Source organism: Camelus bactrianus, chromosome 17 (genome assembly GCF_048773025.1).
Source record: "Camelus bactrianus isolate YW-2024 breed Bactrian camel chromosome 17, ASM4877302v1, whole genome shotgun sequence".
Classification (NCBI taxonomy): Eukaryota; Metazoa; Chordata; class Mammalia; order Artiodactyla; family Camelidae; genus Camelus; species Camelus bactrianus.
The window spans coordinates 45,969,773-45,989,025 of record NC_133555.1 but is presented as its reverse complement, the minus strand read 5'-3'; the positions used below and the strand labels follow the sequence as shown (position 1 = coordinate 45,989,025).

General features: G+C 34.9%; 1 protein-coding gene across 1 annotated transcript in view; it reads left to right on the top strand.

Moving 5' to 3' along the window:
- Positions 1–19,253, top strand: part of STT3B (STT3 oligosaccharyltransferase complex catalytic subunit B) — an 82,792-nt gene that overhangs the window by 31,599 nt on the left and 31,940 nt on the right. Inside the window, exons 2-3 of the mRNA XM_074345357.1 lie at positions 6,998–7,106; positions 10,317–10,604. Of these exons, the coding sequence (XP_074201458.1) occupies positions 6,998–7,106; positions 10,317–10,604 (397 nt within the window). The remainder of the gene's footprint in view (positions 1–6,997; positions 7,107–10,316; positions 10,605–19,253) is intronic.

Here is a 19,253-nt window from a genome sequence, read left to right as displayed (position 1 = left end):
CTGTTTTTAACATAGTGTCAGGGATGTTGATTTTCAAATTTAAAGTCTAAAGGAATCTAGTGATAAACGATTAGAATTAGTATGCATTTGCAATTTTCTGGTTATAAAGTCAGTGTGAAAAAATCAAGAGATACCTGTCTGTGTGTCAAGCAGAATTTTTTTTAAATAAATGAAGGTAACATTAAAAATGAGAATAAATCTAAGCAAAGATGTGTAAGACCGCTAAGGTGAAATTATACATTTTCTGGAGAGACATTAAAGAAGACCTAAATGAAGGAGATGAACTATATTTATGGGTTGGATGAGTCAGTATTGTAAAGTTGTTAATTCTCCCTGAATTAACATGTGGAGTAAATGGACTTTTCAATCAAAACCCCGCATGATTTTTTTTGGGGTGAACTTGACAAGCTTATTTAAAAATGTATGTGGTTATGCAAAAGGACAAAATCAAAGGCATAGTTTTACAATGTTCTGCCAGATATCAGGATTTTATTTAAAGCTCTAATTTAAAAGTTTGCATATTATCAGTGCAAGAATAGATGTAGAGACCACTCGAACAGAATAGAATCCAGAAACAGACCCACCCATTAATGAACCCTAGTGTATGATAGAGGTGAAACTGTACAGCAGTTTGGAAACAGTTACTTATACAGAGGAAATAAAGTTGAACCCCTATTTCTCACATGAAATAATTGATTCCAGGTGTATTAAGCACCTAAATAAGTAAGTTTGAACTGTAAATTGTCATGAAGAAGAAAATCTTTATGGCCTTGGGGCAGTTTAAAAAAAAGCTTTTTTAACCAGAAAAAAGCAATAACCCATAGCACAAACTTGATAAATTAGGTTTATGTCAAGAATTTTCTGTTCTTTAAAAAATACCATTATGAGTGAAGAGAAGATACATAATGAGAACAGTTTATAACTCATATAACCGACAAAAAATAATATAAAGAACTGAGTTGAATTAACTAGAAAAAGATGCAAAGTACTTCAGCACATACTTAAGAGGAAATTTCATGGACAGTTAATGTATGAGAAGTGTTCAGCCTCAGAAGGCATCATGGAAATGCAAATCAAAACTATAAGGAGATGTCGACACAGTTACTGTAGTCAGAGAGTTCATTTAGCTATCAGACGGGGCTGATTAGTAGAGTGGTAGTGAGTGGTATGTTTATGGGAGAGGATAGGGGTGGGGTGGGTACTGTATTATGAGCCTAAAAGGAAAAGAGTGACTGACCGCTGTTACATTGGAAGTGCCCAGTGAAGTAGGAGTGTGCCGCCCTTCCTTACAGTCCTGTTGTTTTACCTCCAGGAGATAGGAGGGGAAACCCATAAGGGCATTTGGAAAACCATTCCTAGTGGTAGGTTGGAAACTGGGCCAGAAAATAAGATAGAAAAATGAACGGCAAGCAGGAGGAAATTAACTGAAAATAAAAGAAAATGGGTATATAAGAATGAGTTGTGGGAGCCTTGCATACTAGGATTGACTTGACCCTGGGGATAAAATAGAACTAAATACATTCTACATCCATTTATGTTTAGTTTTTAGACACTTCAGGTTTTCTATAGAATCTTCTTAATGAGCTTGCTTGTTTAACTCTTTCTGCCTTCAGGCTTGGATCTCAGGAAGTATGGTTAAATTGGTTTTAGTCTGTAACTTCGGGGGTACCATTTAAAATTGACATTGGGAAGCTGTCTAGATTGTACTTCATTTCCATTTTAAAACATTTATGAAATCAATTATTCATTCAACAAATATTCGAGGGCTCCTGTGTAGCAGGTGCTGTGCTAGGTGCTTCCCTCATGGGAGTATTTATCTAGTGAGGTAAATATTAATCAGGTAAACTAATGTGCAATTGCATTTGTGTCAAGTGCTAGGAAGAAAAAAGTACATTGAACCTTTTCTGTTAGAACAGCATCCCTTAGAAACATGCTGGAGTTTGAAGGATGAGTTATTTAGGCTAAGAGGGGATATCAGTGATCCAGGGAAAGGGAATTGGCAGTCTGAAGATCCTGAGTTAGGAGGGGAAAGGTGAGCCTGGAGGACTGAAAGATGGGTATGTGGAAAGAAGGGAGATAGAGATGTGAGATGAGACTCGGTTATGTCAGAGCTAGAGCATATGTGGCTGTGGTTTTGTTACATGAAGTCTCCTTTCCTTTAATTTTAAGAGATGAAGGCCTTGAACAAGTTGAGCGGAGGGTTGCTATATGATCACATTTGCATTTTGAAAGCATGTTCTTTGTTGAGACATGGTAACAGATTGGGGAATTAGGTGGGCAAAATGGATGTAGTGGGAGGATTAGGGACTACTGTAGTCTGGTTAGGAAATGACAGCGTGGATCACAGTGCTAGTATCAGAGGAGGAAAAGTGTGGACAATTGCTAGAAAACACTAAAAGCAGACACAGTGTATTTATTTTACGGGTGGATAGGTGGTGTCTGATCATGACTTTAGTTGAATATTTGAGTTTGAGATGTCTTTGTGATGCTCAAGGGGGAAAAAAAACCCCACACCATGTAGACAGGGAGATAACATTAACAAATTGCGGGTATGACTGACATCTCTTGAGGATGAGTTAGAGTTAACGAGAGGGTCCTGGGTAGAGGAGGCTGCCTATACAGAAATCAGAGAAGAGGACTGGAAATGTGGGGTAAAAATCAGGAGATTGTTGTAGTTATAAAAGCCAAAGGAGGAGAATGATTCAACAAAGAGGGAGAGGTCAAGAATTATGTAAAATTAAAAGTAAAAAATATCACTCAGAATAACTTTGATTATGAAGTTAGAATCCCATGTTTCTTAGTTTTCAAAACAATAATCCCTTGGAGTCCCTTTTTTTTTTTTTAAGTGAAAAATTACGTTTGAAATGTAAAACTTTGATTCTTGCTAAAATACAAGGGCTTCTGTCATTGAAATATTTTCATGAGTTTTAAGGATGTTACTTTTCCTGTTGTGCTTTGAAGGGTGATTCTCTACCTCTTATAGTTTGTAATTTTTGTTTATGAGCTTATTTGAGTCTCGAGTTATTTTTGGTTTTTGCTTTTACTGTTAATACAAGGTTTTGGACCTTTGTTTCAGTGTTAACTTCTTGACTTGGAGATTCCTCATAAATTTAGACTATCGTGCATGGTGCAAAGGTTAAGAGTTTACCTTTTTTTATGGGAGTCTTCTCTTGGGAAGAGAAACTTTGCCACTTCCATGCTGGTGTGTATGTTTTTTTTTGTTTTTGTTTTTTTTTTTAATCTCTGAAAGGACAGTCTTTCCAAGGTCCCACCTTTAAGTACAATAAATACTTGTTTCTAGCATTTGGGAATTTCCCTTTTAAAATTAGCTCTGATACTTAATTATTCTTGGAGGGTGCTAGGATTTCTAGCATTAGCTTACTTTTCCCTGTTACTGGAAAACAAACTTGTTTTACTTTAAATTCTGATTTTAGAATCCTTTACCCTAAGTCAGAAATTTGGGTATATTTTTCCATTGTCTTTATAGCATTTAGTGATTCCAACTGATTGATGCTCTTTTGGAGAAAATCTGTTTATTTTCTATGAATGATTATAAATTGCACTTTATCCTTAGCATTTTGAAATTTATTGAGGTGTGTATGAAGTTTTCTGTGTTTTTCCCTAACGTCTCTGGGGCATAGTGATTCTTTTTTAAAGATAAATGTAAAAACTGGATTTACCTTTAGATTTCTTTATTTTTCATATAACTTTTTTTCCAGCTTTATTTAGATACAACTGATGAATAAAGTTGTATGTATTTAATGTGTGCTGCCTGATTTGAGATATACATACATATTGTGAAATGATTGCCACAATTTAATTAACATATCCGTCACCTCACATAGTTCCTTTCATGTGTGAGAGAACTCTTAAGATTTCACCTCCTCAGCAAATTTCAAGTACACAATACAGTATTACTAACTACAGCCACCTTGCTGATCCTTAGAACTGATTCATATTATAACTGAAGTTTGTACCCTTTGACCTACCTCTCCCCATTTGTCCTGTCCCTTATACCCTGGCAGCCACCATTCTACTGTTTCTGAGTTAAACTTTTTTAAAGCTCACATATAAGTGATACCATATAGTATTTTTCTTTCTGGTTTATTTCACTTAGCATAAATGCCTTCCAGGCTCATACATGTTGTTAAAAATCACAAGTGGCAAGATTTCCTTCTGTTCTGTGGCTGAATAATATTCCATTATATATATATATAACTACATTTTCTTTATCCATTTCTCTGTCAGCAGACACTTAGGTTTTCTTGGCTATTATGAGTAATGCTGTAGTGAACATGGAAATCCTGGTATCTCTTCTATGACTTTTTCTCCTTTGGATATACAGTTGACCCTTGAACATCACAGGTTTGAACTACATGGGTCTACTTATACATGGATTTTTTTCAGTAATAAATACATTCCGCAGTTGATTGAATCCACAGATGCAGAGGAACTGCAGATGTGGAGGAACCAAGTATATGGAGGGCTGACTATGAGTCATGTGCAGATTTTCGATTGTGCAGAGGGCTGACACCCCTAACGCCCACATTGTTCAAGGGCCTCCTGTATGCCCAGAAATAGGATCATACGATAGTTCTATTTTTAAATTTTTTAAGGAATCTCCACACTGTTTTCCACAATGGCTGTGTAAATTTACATTCCCACCAACACTGTACTAGGGCTTCCCTTTTCTCCACATCCTTGATTTGTTACCTATTGTCTTTTTGGTAATAGCCATCCTAACAGGTGTGAGGTGTAGCTCATTGTGGTTTTGATTTGCATTTCTCTAATGATTAGTGATGTTGAGCACCTTTTCATGCACCTGTTGGCCATGTATATATCTCTAGGAAAATGTCTTCAGGTTCTTTGACCCTTTTTTAATCAGATTTTTGTGGGTATTTTTTGTTTTAGCTATTAAGTGTGAATTCCTTATATGTTTTAGATATTAATTTCTTACTAGATACATAGTTTGCGAGCATTTTCTCTCGTTCTATAGGTTGCCTTTTCATATTGTTTATTCTTTGCTGTGCACAAGCATTTTAGTTTTGATATAGTCCCACTTGTTTGTTTTTATTTTTGTTGCCTTTGCTTTTCCTGCTTGTTTTTGGTGTCATATCCCCAAAAATCATTGCCAAGGCCAAGGTCAAGGAGATTTTTCTGTTTTTCTCTAGGAGTTTTATGGTTTCAGACTCACATTTAAGTCAGTAATCCATTTTGAGTTAATTTTTGTGTGTGGTCTAAGATAAGGGTCCAGTTTCATCCTTTTTTATGTAGTATCAGTTTTCTGACACCATTTGTTGAAGAGACTGTTCTTTCCTCATTTGTTCTTGGTGCCTTTGTCAAAGGTTAGTTGACTGTAAAAGTGGGGTTTTATTTCTAGGCTCTGTATTCTGTTCCATGATCTGTCTTTTTATGCAGGTATTATACTATAGCTTTGTATCAGCGAGTGTGATGCCTTCAGTTTTGTTCTTCTTTCTCAAGATTACTTTGCCTCTTCAGGATTTGGGGGGGTTCTGTATGAATTTTGGGGTTATTTTTCTATTTTTGTGGAAAATGCCATTGGAAGTTTTATAAGGATTGCATTGACTGTAGATTGCTTTGGGTGATATGGACATTTTAACAATATTACTTTCTCTAGTCCATGAGCATGGAATGTCTTCCCATTTGTTTGTGTCTTTTTTCATCGGTGTCTTAATTTTCAGTTTACAGACCTTTCACCTCCTTAGTTAAATTTATTCCTAAATATTTTATTGATTTTGATACTGTTGTAAATTGGATTACTTTCTTAATTTCTCTTTCAGATAGTTCATAGTTAGTGTATAGAAATGCAACTGACTTTGTAATGTTGATTTTTGTATCCTTCAACTGCATTAGTGAAGTCTGGAGTTTACTGTATATAAGATCATGTCATCTGCAAACAGTTTTAATTCTTCCTTCCCTATTTGGATGCCTTTTATTTCTTGTCTAATTGCTCAGGCTAGGACCTCAGTATTGTTTTGAATAGAAGGGTGAGAGTGGGCATCCTTGTTTTGCTTCTAATCTTAGACAAAAAGCTTTCAACTTTCCACCACTGAGTATGATGCTAGCTGTGGGCTTGTCATATATGGCTTTTACCATGTTGAGGTACATTTCTCCTGTACCTAATTTTTTAGTTTTTGTTATGACAGGATGTTGAATTTTGTCAAATGCCTTTTCTGCTTCTGTTGAGATGATCATATGATTTTTATCCTTCATTCTGTTAATGATGTACCAAATTTATTAATTTTTGTATTTTGAACCATCCTTGACTCCCATGGATAAATTTCAGTTAATTATGGTGTATGATCCTTTTAATGTGCTGTTGAATTAGATTTGCTAGTATTTTCTTGAGGATTTTTGCATCTTTGTTCATCAGGGACACTGGTCTGTGATTTTCTTTTCTTGTTGTGTCCTTGTTTGACTTGAGTATCAAGGTAATGCTGGCCTTGTAAATGATTTTGGAATTGTTTCTTTAATTTTTTGGAAAAGTTTGAGAAGGGTTGGCATTAATTCAATAGCCTCTGAGTACTTTAGAGACATTATATTGTGTATTTATCATTGCCACCTGTGCCCCAAGCAATGGCCAGATGTTAATTTGAGCATTACTAATTTATTATTATTATTTTTTTTTTTTTTAGATTACACATATGAGTGATCTTATATGGTATTTTTCTTTCTCTTTCTGGCTTACTTCACTTAGAATGACATTCTCCAGATATTATTATTATTATTAATTTGAGTTTTGTAGACTTGTGTTTTGTGGGGCATGTTTTTGTTTTTAATTATATTAGAGGTATAAGCTTACTTCTTGGAAAATAATCTGTTACTCAGAGTTGAGGAAAATTATTATAAAAGATGTATTTACATAGCCATAGAGTTAATGTAAAGACATTTGTATTTATAATATTAGAAAGATATAGCTATTTCTTCCTAGTAAGCAAAGCTTTATAACATTTCTTCTTTTTCCTGTTTTCTCTAGGTTTAACTATAGATCAACACATCATCTTGCGTCCCATGGGTTCTATGAATTTTTAAATTGGTTTGATGAAAGAGCATGGTATCCACTAGGAAGAATAGTAGGTGGTACTGTAAGTATATTTGCAACTACTTATGTTAACCTTAAAATCTTTCAGTTATTTGAGTAAATCATTAATCACTAAGGTAATGGCGATTCTTGAAAGCTTTGTATAGTTACCGAATACATTTTTCTGTGCCTGATTATCTAGTATTTAGTTTTCTACACCTCTTTTCTTGACACTCTTCTTCTCACCCCTCCACCTGTTTTTGGCTTATCTCATACTAGCCGCTACTTCTGTCAAGGAGGCTAGGAGGAGGATCTCTTGTCACAGTATTAAGTTCAGGTTATTTGTGTTTCTGTTTTGTTCTATAGTAACTTTATAGAAAAAAAAAACTGGGGGAAGGAAATAGAAATGTAGAAGAGTCAGGTAATTCTAATTTTCCAGGTCCCAAATCTGTTTTAAATTACTCCAGGTAATTGAATGTTGATCACAGTTCATGGGGGATTATAATGTCCGGAAGATGACATAAGGGAAGATGTTTTCAGGATTTGGGATGTAAGAAGAATATTGAAGAGAAAGTGAAAGACGAGATACCTATTGGGGAAATATGTTTAGTATTTTTTTCTTGATCAATTTTGGCAGAGATTTATCAATTTTAGATTTCTTAACCCAAAGAAACTTTGACTTTGTTGATTATCTCTATTAAATAATGGTCTTTTGTTGTGTTAATTTCAGTTTATTTCCTCCTCCTTTCTTGAGTTTTTTTTGATGTTTTTATCTGACTTCCTGATAGTTGTTCAATAATTTTCAACTTTTCTTTGTTACTATTCACTTTTGAAGCTATAGTTTTCCAAATAATCTTTGTTTTAGCTATATTTCATAAGTTTTGATATAGAATATTTTCATTATCATTCAAGTGAAAATGTATTTTAGTTTCCCCTGATTCGTGGGTCACTTAGGATTATGTTTAACTTTTAAACATAAGAGATTTTCCTGGTTATCTTTTTTTGCTTTATACTTCAAATATATTGTGATTAGAAAATAAATTCTGTGATTTTAATCCTTTGAACTTTATTGAGACTTGATTTGTGGCCCAAGATACAGCCAAATTTTATAAATGTTCCCTTTATGTTTGGAAGGAATGTTTTCCATGGTAGTAGGATGTTGTGTTTATAATCTGGGGCATCCTCTTATCTTCAGTGTAAATAGATAAAGATACCAGGAGAATAGTCATGATGGTCTCCAGGGTGGATTAGAATGGTATTGAATGGTGAGAGATGTGGGAGATGGGTTTATCTACACTGTTTGTGGTGTGAATACTGTCATAGATGCCGAATTGTGTTAATTTTTGATAGTATAGTATGTTTCCTGGTGTGTTTACAACTTTTTATCTTGAATTCATAATCAGTGAAAGTTTGTTTTCTGAGACTCCGGTGTCCTGGTATCTGGGACCATCCTTAGAATAATCTTTCTCATTTGCCTTTGCTGGATCCCTTAGAGGTTTCATTGCTTCTAGGACACTTTTTAGAGGTTATTTCTCAGCTTGAGGTTTTTTATACCTGAAGTTGATATAAATGTGGAACCCATATTCACCCATGTGATGAATGAGTTTATTTCTTGTTTTGTTTCAATTCAAAGCTTTGAAAGTAAGGTGAAGGTTCCTTACTGCTTCCCTTGATGGATGGGTAGAATTTGTCTAGTCTAATTTCATAAACAGGGCCTGGCTTTGTGCCAGGAGTTAGGCCTTTTCTTTGACCCCTGTGTTAAATGATAGCCACTCACCCCCCCAACCTTAAGTACCTAAGGAGGGGGGGGTGTATCAGGCCTCGAGTGTTTTGTTTTTGTTGTTTTCTGTTTTTGCACTCCCATGGTATCAGTACCTAGTTTGAATGTCTTCTTTGTGTTTGGAACCTGGAGGACTTCCTTCCTTTTGACTTTAAATAGGCCTTTTGTTACTGGGTGGTTTTGTTTATTTGTTTGTTTAAGGTTTTTTGGTCCTTTCATCCTATAATCCTATGTATTTTGTCTGTATTTTGTATGCCAGTTCAGTCTGCCATATTTAGAGATATTTTCAAATTCATTTCCATTTTCTTTGAATATTGCTAACAGTCATACAGTGGGACCTGTATATGAAATAGAATAAAATTTTAATGTTTAAAAATGATGATGATTGCCACGCTTTTTTCCCCCTTCTTTATCCAGCTCTCCTTCCATGAATTCAGCAGATACTGAGATCCATTCTGTGCCAGTTGTCCTTCTCTGGATATGGGGAAATGTTTCTTACTGTTCTGGAGCTTATATCTTGTGAGGGTGTTTAGTTAATAGACAATAAGTAAGTGAGTAAAATAAATAGAATGTGAAATGGTGTTAAGTGCTATGGAGAAGAAGCAAGGGGGCGGGTTAAGGAGCACGGGTAGTTTGCAGTTTTAAGTAGTGTGGCTAGGAAAGGAAATTTATAACATGCTTTGTGGTTTCAGTGATGGAGAAAGAACAGAATCTTCTAGGATTTAGATAAGGATGGAAATGTAAATACACGTTTTAATCACTGACTGAGCATTAATGGCTACGGCTAATGTCCTGTGTATTGTTCTCTGAATCCTCTTAATGTTTCATGTTGCTCTCTTAGAGGGAGGGTGAGGAACGCTGGCCTATTCTAGTTTATTACTTCCTTTCCACCCTAAATATTTTAAGAAGTATAAAAACATTTAACCTTCCAGGAATCTCAAAATGTTTGAATTTACCAGCTAACAAGTGCTTCTTCTCCCAGCTAGAGTTGTTTGTTCACTTTCCAAACCTTGGCTTGGAAAGGAGGGAAGAATCATTTATAAATAGCACTTGGATAATATTGCACATAACTTTTTTTTATCTTCTGTCCTTTTCCTCAATCCCTTAAACACAAGTAGGGGCAAAACTGGAGCATGTTAAAACCCCAAATTTAGGAATATGTTAGATTAGGACCGTATTTTATAGTGAAAAGGTAGTGGGATCAGTAAGAAAGTTACCTAGCTTTCCATTGTTGAACCTCTTCACTTTTAATCAGTCATTCATTCTCATCTTTCTTCATTTACTTAAATATGTATCTCTACACGTAAGAGCTTTATATTTGTATCCAATCCAAAAGAACATTTAACTTTGTAGTGTGCGAAAAAGGCAAACTGTTTTGAGAGCTTATTCTCAAACTTACTATAAACAATATGTAATAATAAAGAAAAGAATTATGTTCGTTTTTTCAGCTACTTCATTTTATATGTAATTAAATTTTCCGTTTTTTCTTCTTAGGTTTACCCAGGGCTGATGATAACAGCCGGCCTTATCCATTGGATTTTAAATACATTGAACATAACAGTTCACATAAGAGATGTGTGTGTGTTCCTTGCACCCACTTTCAGCGGCCTTACATCTATATCCACTTTCCTGCTTACCAGAGAACTTTGGAACCAAGGAGCGGGACTTTTAGCTGCTTGTTTTATTGCTATTGTACCAGGCTACATTTCTCGGTCAGTAGCTGGATCCTTTGATAACGAAGGCATTGCTATTTTTGCACTTCAGTTCACATATTACCTGTGGGTAAGTAACACTTAACGTTTTGCGGTCGTTAATACAAATGAACTTTCTGCTGAAATGCTGTTGTACAGCATTCGTCTTTTATCAGTTATAGTTGCATACAGAGAAATCAGTTACTGTTCATAATGCATAAGTCATAGCTCCAATAAGGAGGCTGTCAGAAAATAAAGTATTGATTTTGTTTCTTTTTTGGAGTGGAAGATGAGTCAGAAATACTTAGGAAAATTGAAATGTGGTTCAGTGGCTTAGGATTTTGAATTCTGCTTATGAATCTTGCATTATTTTGCTGTTGCCAGGTTATTTCTTCCTTCCCAATTTTTGTACCTTCTATTTCCTTTTCTTGACTTACTATATTAGTACTTTCAATACGATGTTGAAAAGGAGTGATGAGAGGAGACATCCTTGCCTTATTTCTTCTCTTAGTGGGAAAGCTTTGAGTTTCTCACTATTAAATGTGATGTTAGCTATAGATTTTTTTGGTAGGTAATATATATCAAGTTGAGAAAGTTCCACCCTATATAGTTTGCTGAGGCATTTTATCATGAATGCATGTTGGATTTTGTCAAATGCTTTTTCTGTATTTATTGGTACACAGTTAACCCTTGAACAACATGAGTTTGAACTGTGCGGGTCCACTTACACATGGATGTTTTTCAGTAAATACATACTACGGTCCATAGGATCCAAGGCTTGTCGAATCTACAGGTGTAGAACTGCACATTATGCAGGGCCTACTGTTAAGTTACATGTAGACTTTTGATGGGGGGGTGCCCCAACCCCTGCCTGGTTCAAGGGTCAAATGTAGTTACATGATCTTTTTCCTTTGACCTTTGGATGTGATTAATTACATTAATTAATTTTCAAAAGTTGGACCAATGTTTCTTACTTGGGATAAATCTCATTTGGTCATGTGATATATAATTACAACACTTTGCTGGATTTGATTTCCTGATATCTTATTGAGGATTTTTGCATCTGTGTTAGAGAGATGGTGGTCTGTAGTTCTCTTGTGATGTCTTTGGTTTTGGTATTAGGACAGTGCTGGCCTTGTAGAATGAGTTAGGAAGTACTGCCTCTGCTCCTGTTTTCTGAAAGAGATTGTAGAGAATTGCTTTTTTTTTTTTTCTTTTTTACTGTTTGGTGGAATTCATCAGTGAATCCAGCTTGGTCTGGTGCTTTCTGTTTTGGAAGATTATTAATTATTGATTGATTCTATTTCTTTAGTAGATAGAGGCCTTATTCAGATTGTCTGTTTCTTCTTGTTTGAATGTTGGCATATTTTATATTTTATCTTTCAAGGAATTGGTCCATTTCATTTAGGTTATCAAATTTGTGGATAGAGTTTTTCATTGCACTCCTTTATTATCCTTTTAATAAATGTCCATGACATCTGTAGTGATTTCCTTCTTTCATTTCCAGTGTTAGTATTTGTGTCTTTTTTTCTTGGTTAGCCTTGGCTAGAGGCTTAACGATTTTTATTGAGCTTTCAAAGAACCAGTTTTTGGTTTCATTGATTTTTCTGTATAAATTTCCTGTTTTTACTTTCATTGATTTCTGCCCTAATTCTTACTTCTTTTCTCCTGCTCCCTTTGCATTTAAATTGCCCTTCTTTTTCTATTTTCCTAAAGTGGAAACTTCATTGTTTTAAATCTGTCTTTTTCTATTATACGTATTCATTGCTGTAAATTTCCCTGTGAGCACTGCTTTCTGGGCATCCCACTCATTGTGATAAGTTGTGTTTTCATTTTTCAAGTTAACAGTATTGTAAAATTTCTCTTGAGGTTTTTTTATTTGACCCATGTATTTACTTAAATGTATACCCCCCATATTTTTTGAGATTTTGAGATTTTCTAGTTATTTTTCTATAATTGATATTTATTTGAATTCCATTGTGGGCTAAGAGTACACATTATATGATTTTTATTGTTTTAATTTGTTAAGATGTGTTTAAGGCCCAAGTGTGGCTTATCTTGGTGAATGTTCCCTGTAGGCTTAAGAAGAATATGTATTCTGCTGTTACTCGAATGAAGTCATCTTTAGATGTCTGTTACATTCAGTATCCAGTTGATTGATGGTGTTGTTGAGTTCAACTATGTCCTTACTGATTTTCTACGTGCTGGATCCATCCATTTCTGAGAGAGGGGTTTTTAAGTCTCCAGTTACGATAGTGGATTCATGCATTTACCCTTGCAGTTCCGTCAGTTATGTCCTCATGTAGTTTGACGCTCTCTCTTAGGCACATATAATTTAAGGATTGTTATGTCTTTGAGAATTAATTCAGTGCCCTTCTTTATCTCTGAAAATGTTCCTTGCTTTGAAGTTGGCTCTGTCTGAAATTAATATTGCTACTCTTGCATTTTTTTGATTAGTGTTAGCATGATATATCTTTTTTGCCATCTGTTTCAGTCTGTTTGTATCTTCATATGTCAAGTGGGTTTCTTGTAGACAACATATAGTAGGGTCGTGGTTTTTGATCCACCCTGAAAATTTGTATTTTAATTGGTGCATTTAGACCATTGATGATCAAAGTGATTATTGATTATTAGCTGGATTAATATTTATCATGTGTGTTACTATTTTCTATTTGGCACCCTAATTCTTTATTTTATTTTTGTTCTTTACTCTCTTTCTGCCTTCTGTGGTTCTAATTGAGCATTTTATGTAATTGTCTTCTTGCCTTTTCTGGCGTATCAGTTATTATGCTTTTTTTAAAAAACTATTTTTAGTCATTGCCATAGTTTGCAGTGTATGTTTATAGCTAACCCAAGTCCCCATTCAAAGAATACTATATAGGCATACCTCGTTGTATTGCACTTCACAGATAACTGCACTTCTACAAATTAAAGGTTTGTGGCTTCCCTGCATCAAGCAAGTCTATCAGCGCCGTTTATCCAGTAGTATCTGCTCACTTCATGTCTTTGTCACATTTGGTATTTATCACAGTATTTCAGACTTGTAAATGATTGTATTTGCTGTGGTGATCTGTGATCAATGATCTTTGATGTTACTATTGCAAAAAGATAACAACTCCCTAAAGGCTCAGATAATGGTTAGCATTTTTTAGTGATATAGTATGTTGTTTTTTCAGACATAATGTACTCTTAATACACTACAGTTCAGTGTACACGTAGCTTTTAGGTACTCTGGGAAACAAACTCGTGTGACTTCCTTTACTGTAATACTCTCTTCATTGTAGTGATCTGGAACCAAACCCACAATTTCTGTACCACTTCAAGGATAGTGTGAGGACCTTCTAGTAACAAAATAATCCTAATTCTTCCCTCTTATCCCTTGTGTCACTACTTCTTTCATTTCACTTATATAGAAGCATATGTAACAGAATACATTGTTGGTTTTATTATTTTCAACAGACTTACCTGTTAGATCAATTAAGAATAAGAAAACTAAAAGTTTTAAATTTACCTTTACTTATTCTGTCTTCGATGGTCTTCCTTTATGTAGATCTAAGATTCTGATCTATGTTATTTTCCTTTTTGCTAAAGAACTTTTAGCACTTAGTACAAGGCAAATCTACTGTCAAACTCCCTCGGTTTTTGTTTGAGAATGTCTTCATTTCTCCTTTAATTTTGAAGGATAATTTCACAGAGCACAAAATTCTAGATTAGTGGGGTTTTGTTTCTCTCAATACTTTAAATATTTCACTCTGTTCTCCTCCTGCTTGCATGATTCTGAGTAGAAGTCCTGTAATTCTTACCCTGATCCTTCTACAGGCAAGCTGTCTTCTCCTCTGGCTTCTTTCAGGATTTTTCTTTATCTTTGATTTTCTGTAGTTTGAAAAAGATATGCCTAGGTATAGTTGGCTATTTTGGTGTTTATTGCTTAGTGTTTGAGCTTTCTGCATCTATAGTTTGGTGTGGTGTTTGACTTTATTTGGGGAATTGTCAGTCATTATTGTTTTGAATATTCTGTTTCTTTCTCTTCTCTCCTAGTATTTCCATTGTGTGTAAGTCACAATTTTTTTGTTGTTCCACAGTCCTTGGATATTCTATTGTATGTTTTCCAGTCTTTGCTCTCTTTGCTTTTGGAGATTTCTGTTGATACAGCCTGTAATTCAGAGATGCTTCCTCAGCCATGGCCAGTATTAATCAGCACATCAGAGGCTTTCGTAAGATTTTCAGTCCTCTGCTTACATTGCCCGTTTGTCTTGCATGCTGTCTTCTTTTTCCATTGGAACCTCTAGCATATTAATCCTAGTTTTAAATTCCTGGTCTGATCATTTCAGCATCCCCACCTTTTGGTATCCCTCGCAGTATTTTCTTCATAGCTAGACATGATACACTAGGTAAAATTAATTGCTGTAAATAAAAGCGATAGTAATTGCTAGTAATATGGAGGTAAGGTATAGTCCTGTGATTAGGTCTGAGCCTTTTAGGACATTGGACTGTGAACTTTACAAGTGTTTCTTTTTTTCCCTCCCTGTTTTGGTAGGAGAGGCTGGCTAGAGCTGCCTGGAGTTGTGTACTTCCCTTCCTCAGGTCACCTGGGCTCTGCTAACACCCCAGCCCCGCAGCCTAGGCTCTGGTAGATAGTTCCTCCTGAGGGTGGGCCTCGTTGAGAACAGGATGCTTTGGCATTTTCAGAATGGTTCCTGTTCCCTCCCTGTGCCAGAAGCAACAAAGGGATTTTTTCCCCCCTGTATTTACTGTGAGAATCTGGTCAAGATCCTGGAGGCAAATAAAACATAGTTGTGGGTGCCTCCACAGGACCAGCCCATCCTGGAGCTTTTAGGTGTCCATGCTGAGTGTCCAGCCATTCCTTCAGGTTCTGCTATCCACCTCCCTGCCCCCAGCTGTCTGCACCACTGACTCCTGCGCACGCGTCACTCCGTTGTTGAGGGCAGCAATTGTCCTGTGTCATTCCCTCACTTGTAGATCCAGGAAGAGTTGCTGCTTTTTCAAGTCTCTTCAGCTTTTTGCTTATTAGACTGAGTGGTGCCTTACATGTGGAACCAGAAACCAGAATTCTATTGCCAGGTTATTTAAACTTAGTTGAAGTTTTATTACAGGGAAAAGGGTACTATTTAGTACTGTCTTCAAGTTAAACTTTGCATATATTTGTTTGTTTATTGTTTTAGCCTATGCTCATACTATTTCAATGTTGGAAATTGCCCAAAATTTTTATGTATGAACACTGTTTTACATGTTACCTGTATTTTTAGGTAGCTAATTGAATTGCAGTAATGTTTTAATTATTTTACATCTTTTAAAGCTCCTTAGCTTGTGGATGTTTATGCTTCGTCAAGGAATTCCAGAGAAGAATTGTTGTAGTCAGTCCCTATAGACAGTTGCTTGATCTTGAGTTTGAGAGAGAAGAAAGAACAGCAGCCGTGGAGATGAAGGTGCTGACAAACAGTAGGGCACCGCTAATGCTGCTGTATTTACCCAAAAGTGTTTTCAAACAGCTGAGGAAAAAACCTTATGATTTGGAACATCTTTGAGATCATTTAACTAACACACAATATATCTTTTAAATTATTCTTTTTTTTTTTTTTAAATACGGGGGAGGTAATTAGGTTTATTTATTTCTCTATTTACTTTGATGGAGGTGCTGGGGATTGAACCCAGGACCTCGTGCATGCTAAGCAGGCACTCTGCCACTGAGCTATACCCTCCCCCTCAATAATATTTAAATTATATGTTAAATATATATCTTGACAATATATATGGATGGATGGATAGATCTTGACAATATAATGCCAAGTGGAAAAATAAAAGTTGAAGTAATTTTACATATAGTAAAATTACATATGGTAATTTTAAATATTACAACCCGTGTGTATTGTTTGTTTATACCTATCTATGATGAAAGTATAAAAATACGGCATGTATCCATCATATATACCAACTTCATAATAGCGGTTATTCCAGAGTATAGGTGAGTGATATTGAGGAAACAGGTATGAAGGGAGGTTCAACTATGTCAAAAAGAAATTTTTTAGTAAAATCATCCAAAGTAAATATGGTATTATATTTGCATTTGGGAGTCTAGATGGCTTTTATTTTCTATTCTTCTGTATGTTTGAAACATTTTGTAATAAATTTAAAAATAATGTATTCTATATGTTGGAAATTTAGAAACAGAAAACTAATGTAAATAAACCATTACCCTGGTATTACTACCATTTGCATTTTGTCATATTTTTAGAAGTTTTTTGTGAAACACAGAAATGATATTGTGTATGTAGTTTTGTATTCTTTATTTTCTTTTTACATATTATGAGTAGGAGTGCCTTAACTGGCATGTTAATTACCATTCAGTGTTTAAAAAAATTAACTTGAATGTATTGAGACAAAATTCATGTAACATAAATTCACTATTTTAACCATTTTGAAGTGAACAATTCAGTGGGTTTTATTATCTTCTGTTTACTCACAGAACATTTCATCATCCCCCAAAGAAACTTTGTACCTCCCAATTCCTCCCTTCCTACTTAGCTTAATTTCTGTTTGAAGACTTACCTATTCTGGTAAATAAAACCTACATAAAAAATGTCACCTTTTATGTACGGACACTGAGTTATTTTCATGTGTTGATTGTTATGAATAATGATGCAAACAACACTGTGTACAAGTTTTTGTGTGGACATTCTTCAAGACCTTGCTTTCAGTTCTTTTGAGTACATACCCAGAAATGAAATTGGCAGATCATAAGGTAATTCTATTTTTAATTTTTTGAGGAACCACCATACAGTTTTCTGTAGCAGCTGTACTGTTTTACATTCCCATGAACAGTACACAGGGTTCTGATTTCTTCACATCCACACCAGCACTTGTTTGTTTTGGGTAGTAAGCTGTCTTAATATATTTAAGATGGTATCTGATTATAGTTTTGATTTTCATTTCATGAATGATCAGTGATGTTAGGCATCTTTTTTTGTAGTTATTGGCCATTTGTATATCTTTGGAGAAATGTTTACTCAAGTCCCTTGCTCCTTTTTTTTTTTTTAAAGCTTAATTTTTTTTTCTTTTGGGCCAGGAGGGAGGTAATTAGGTTTATTATTTATTTTTAGGAGAGGTACTGGGGATTGAACCCAGGACCTCGTGCATGGCAAGCGGGCAGTCTTCCACTTGAGCTGTACCCTCCCTTCCTTGCTAAGTTTTGAATTGGATTGTTTGGGTTTTTTGTTGATGCGTTTTAGGAGTTCTCAGTATATTGTCAATATTAATCCTTTATGAGATATATGATTTGCAGATGTTTTCTCCTGTTCTATGGATTGCCTTTTTTACTCTGTTGATATTGTCTTTTAATTCACAAAATTTTAAGTTTTTTCATCAAGTCAAATTTGTCTGCTTTTTCTTTTGTTGCTATGCCATATCTACTGTCATGAAACTTTTGCCCTGTGTTTTCTTCTAAGTGTTTTATAGTTTTAGGTCTTCCATTTAGGTCTATTTGAGTTTTTGTATGTGCTGTTAGGTAAGACTCCAACTTACTATTTTGCACATTAATGTCCAGTTTCCCCAGCACCATTTGTTGAAGAGACTGTCCTTTCTCCATTGAAAGGACTTGGCAACCTTGTTGAGAATCATTTGACCATATATGCAAAGGTTTATTTCTGGGTTCTTTATTTGGTTCCATTGGTCTATATGTATGTTTTCATGCCACCACCGCACTGTTTTGATTATTGCAGCTTTGTAGTAAGTTTTAAAATTGGAAAGTTTTTATTTTCCAGCTTTCTTGTTCTTTTGGGGGATTCTTTAGGGTATCAGGGGTCCCTTGAGGTTCCATATGAATTTTAGGATGGGGTTTTTACTTCTGCAAAAAAAAAAAAATTGGATTTTGATATTGGATTGCAAAATGTGACTGTAGATCAGTTTGGATAGTATTGTCATCTCCCAGTCCATCAGTGACCATAGGATGTTTCCATTTATTCATATTTTCTTTATTGTCAGCAGTATTTTATAATTTTCATTGTACAAGTCTTTTACTTCATTAACTTGTAAGTTGTCAGTGTTTTATTTTTGATGCTATTATAATTGCATTTTTTTTGGTAATTTCCTTTCTGGATTGTTCATTATTAGTGTATAGAAATGCAACTGTGTTGTCTTTGTATCTTGCTATTTTGCTGAATTCATTTACTGGCTCTAAAAGTTTTTTTGTGTGTGGAATCTAGGCCTTTCTACGTATGATATCGTACCTGCAAGCAGTGGTGATTTTGCTGCTTCCTTTCCAATTTGGATGCCTTTTATTCTTACTCAGTTGGCTCTGGCTAGAACTTCAAGTACTGTGTTGAACAGAGGTAGTGAAAGTGGGCGTCCTTGCCTTGTTCCTGACTGTTGAGGAAGAACTTCCATCTTCCACCACTGAATACATTTGCTGTGGGTTTTTCATACATGGCTTCTGTTGATTAACATGTGATACATGTTATTTAAGTATGTAACATTTTTATATTTTATGTTAGTATGTAGTATTTTATATATTGTTATTTATCTATTTTTATACACATTTCTTAGTTGGATGAAGGTGTTTCTCTAATAGACCCCTCAAGAAAGGCACATGAGTACAATACTCCTCAAGTTCTTGCATGTTTAAATCTTTCTGTAGCCTCATACTTGAGAGTTCGGCTAGATAAAAAGGTCTAGGTCATTTGTTCTTTATTTGAATTCTTGACGTTGTTGTACTACCATCATTTTA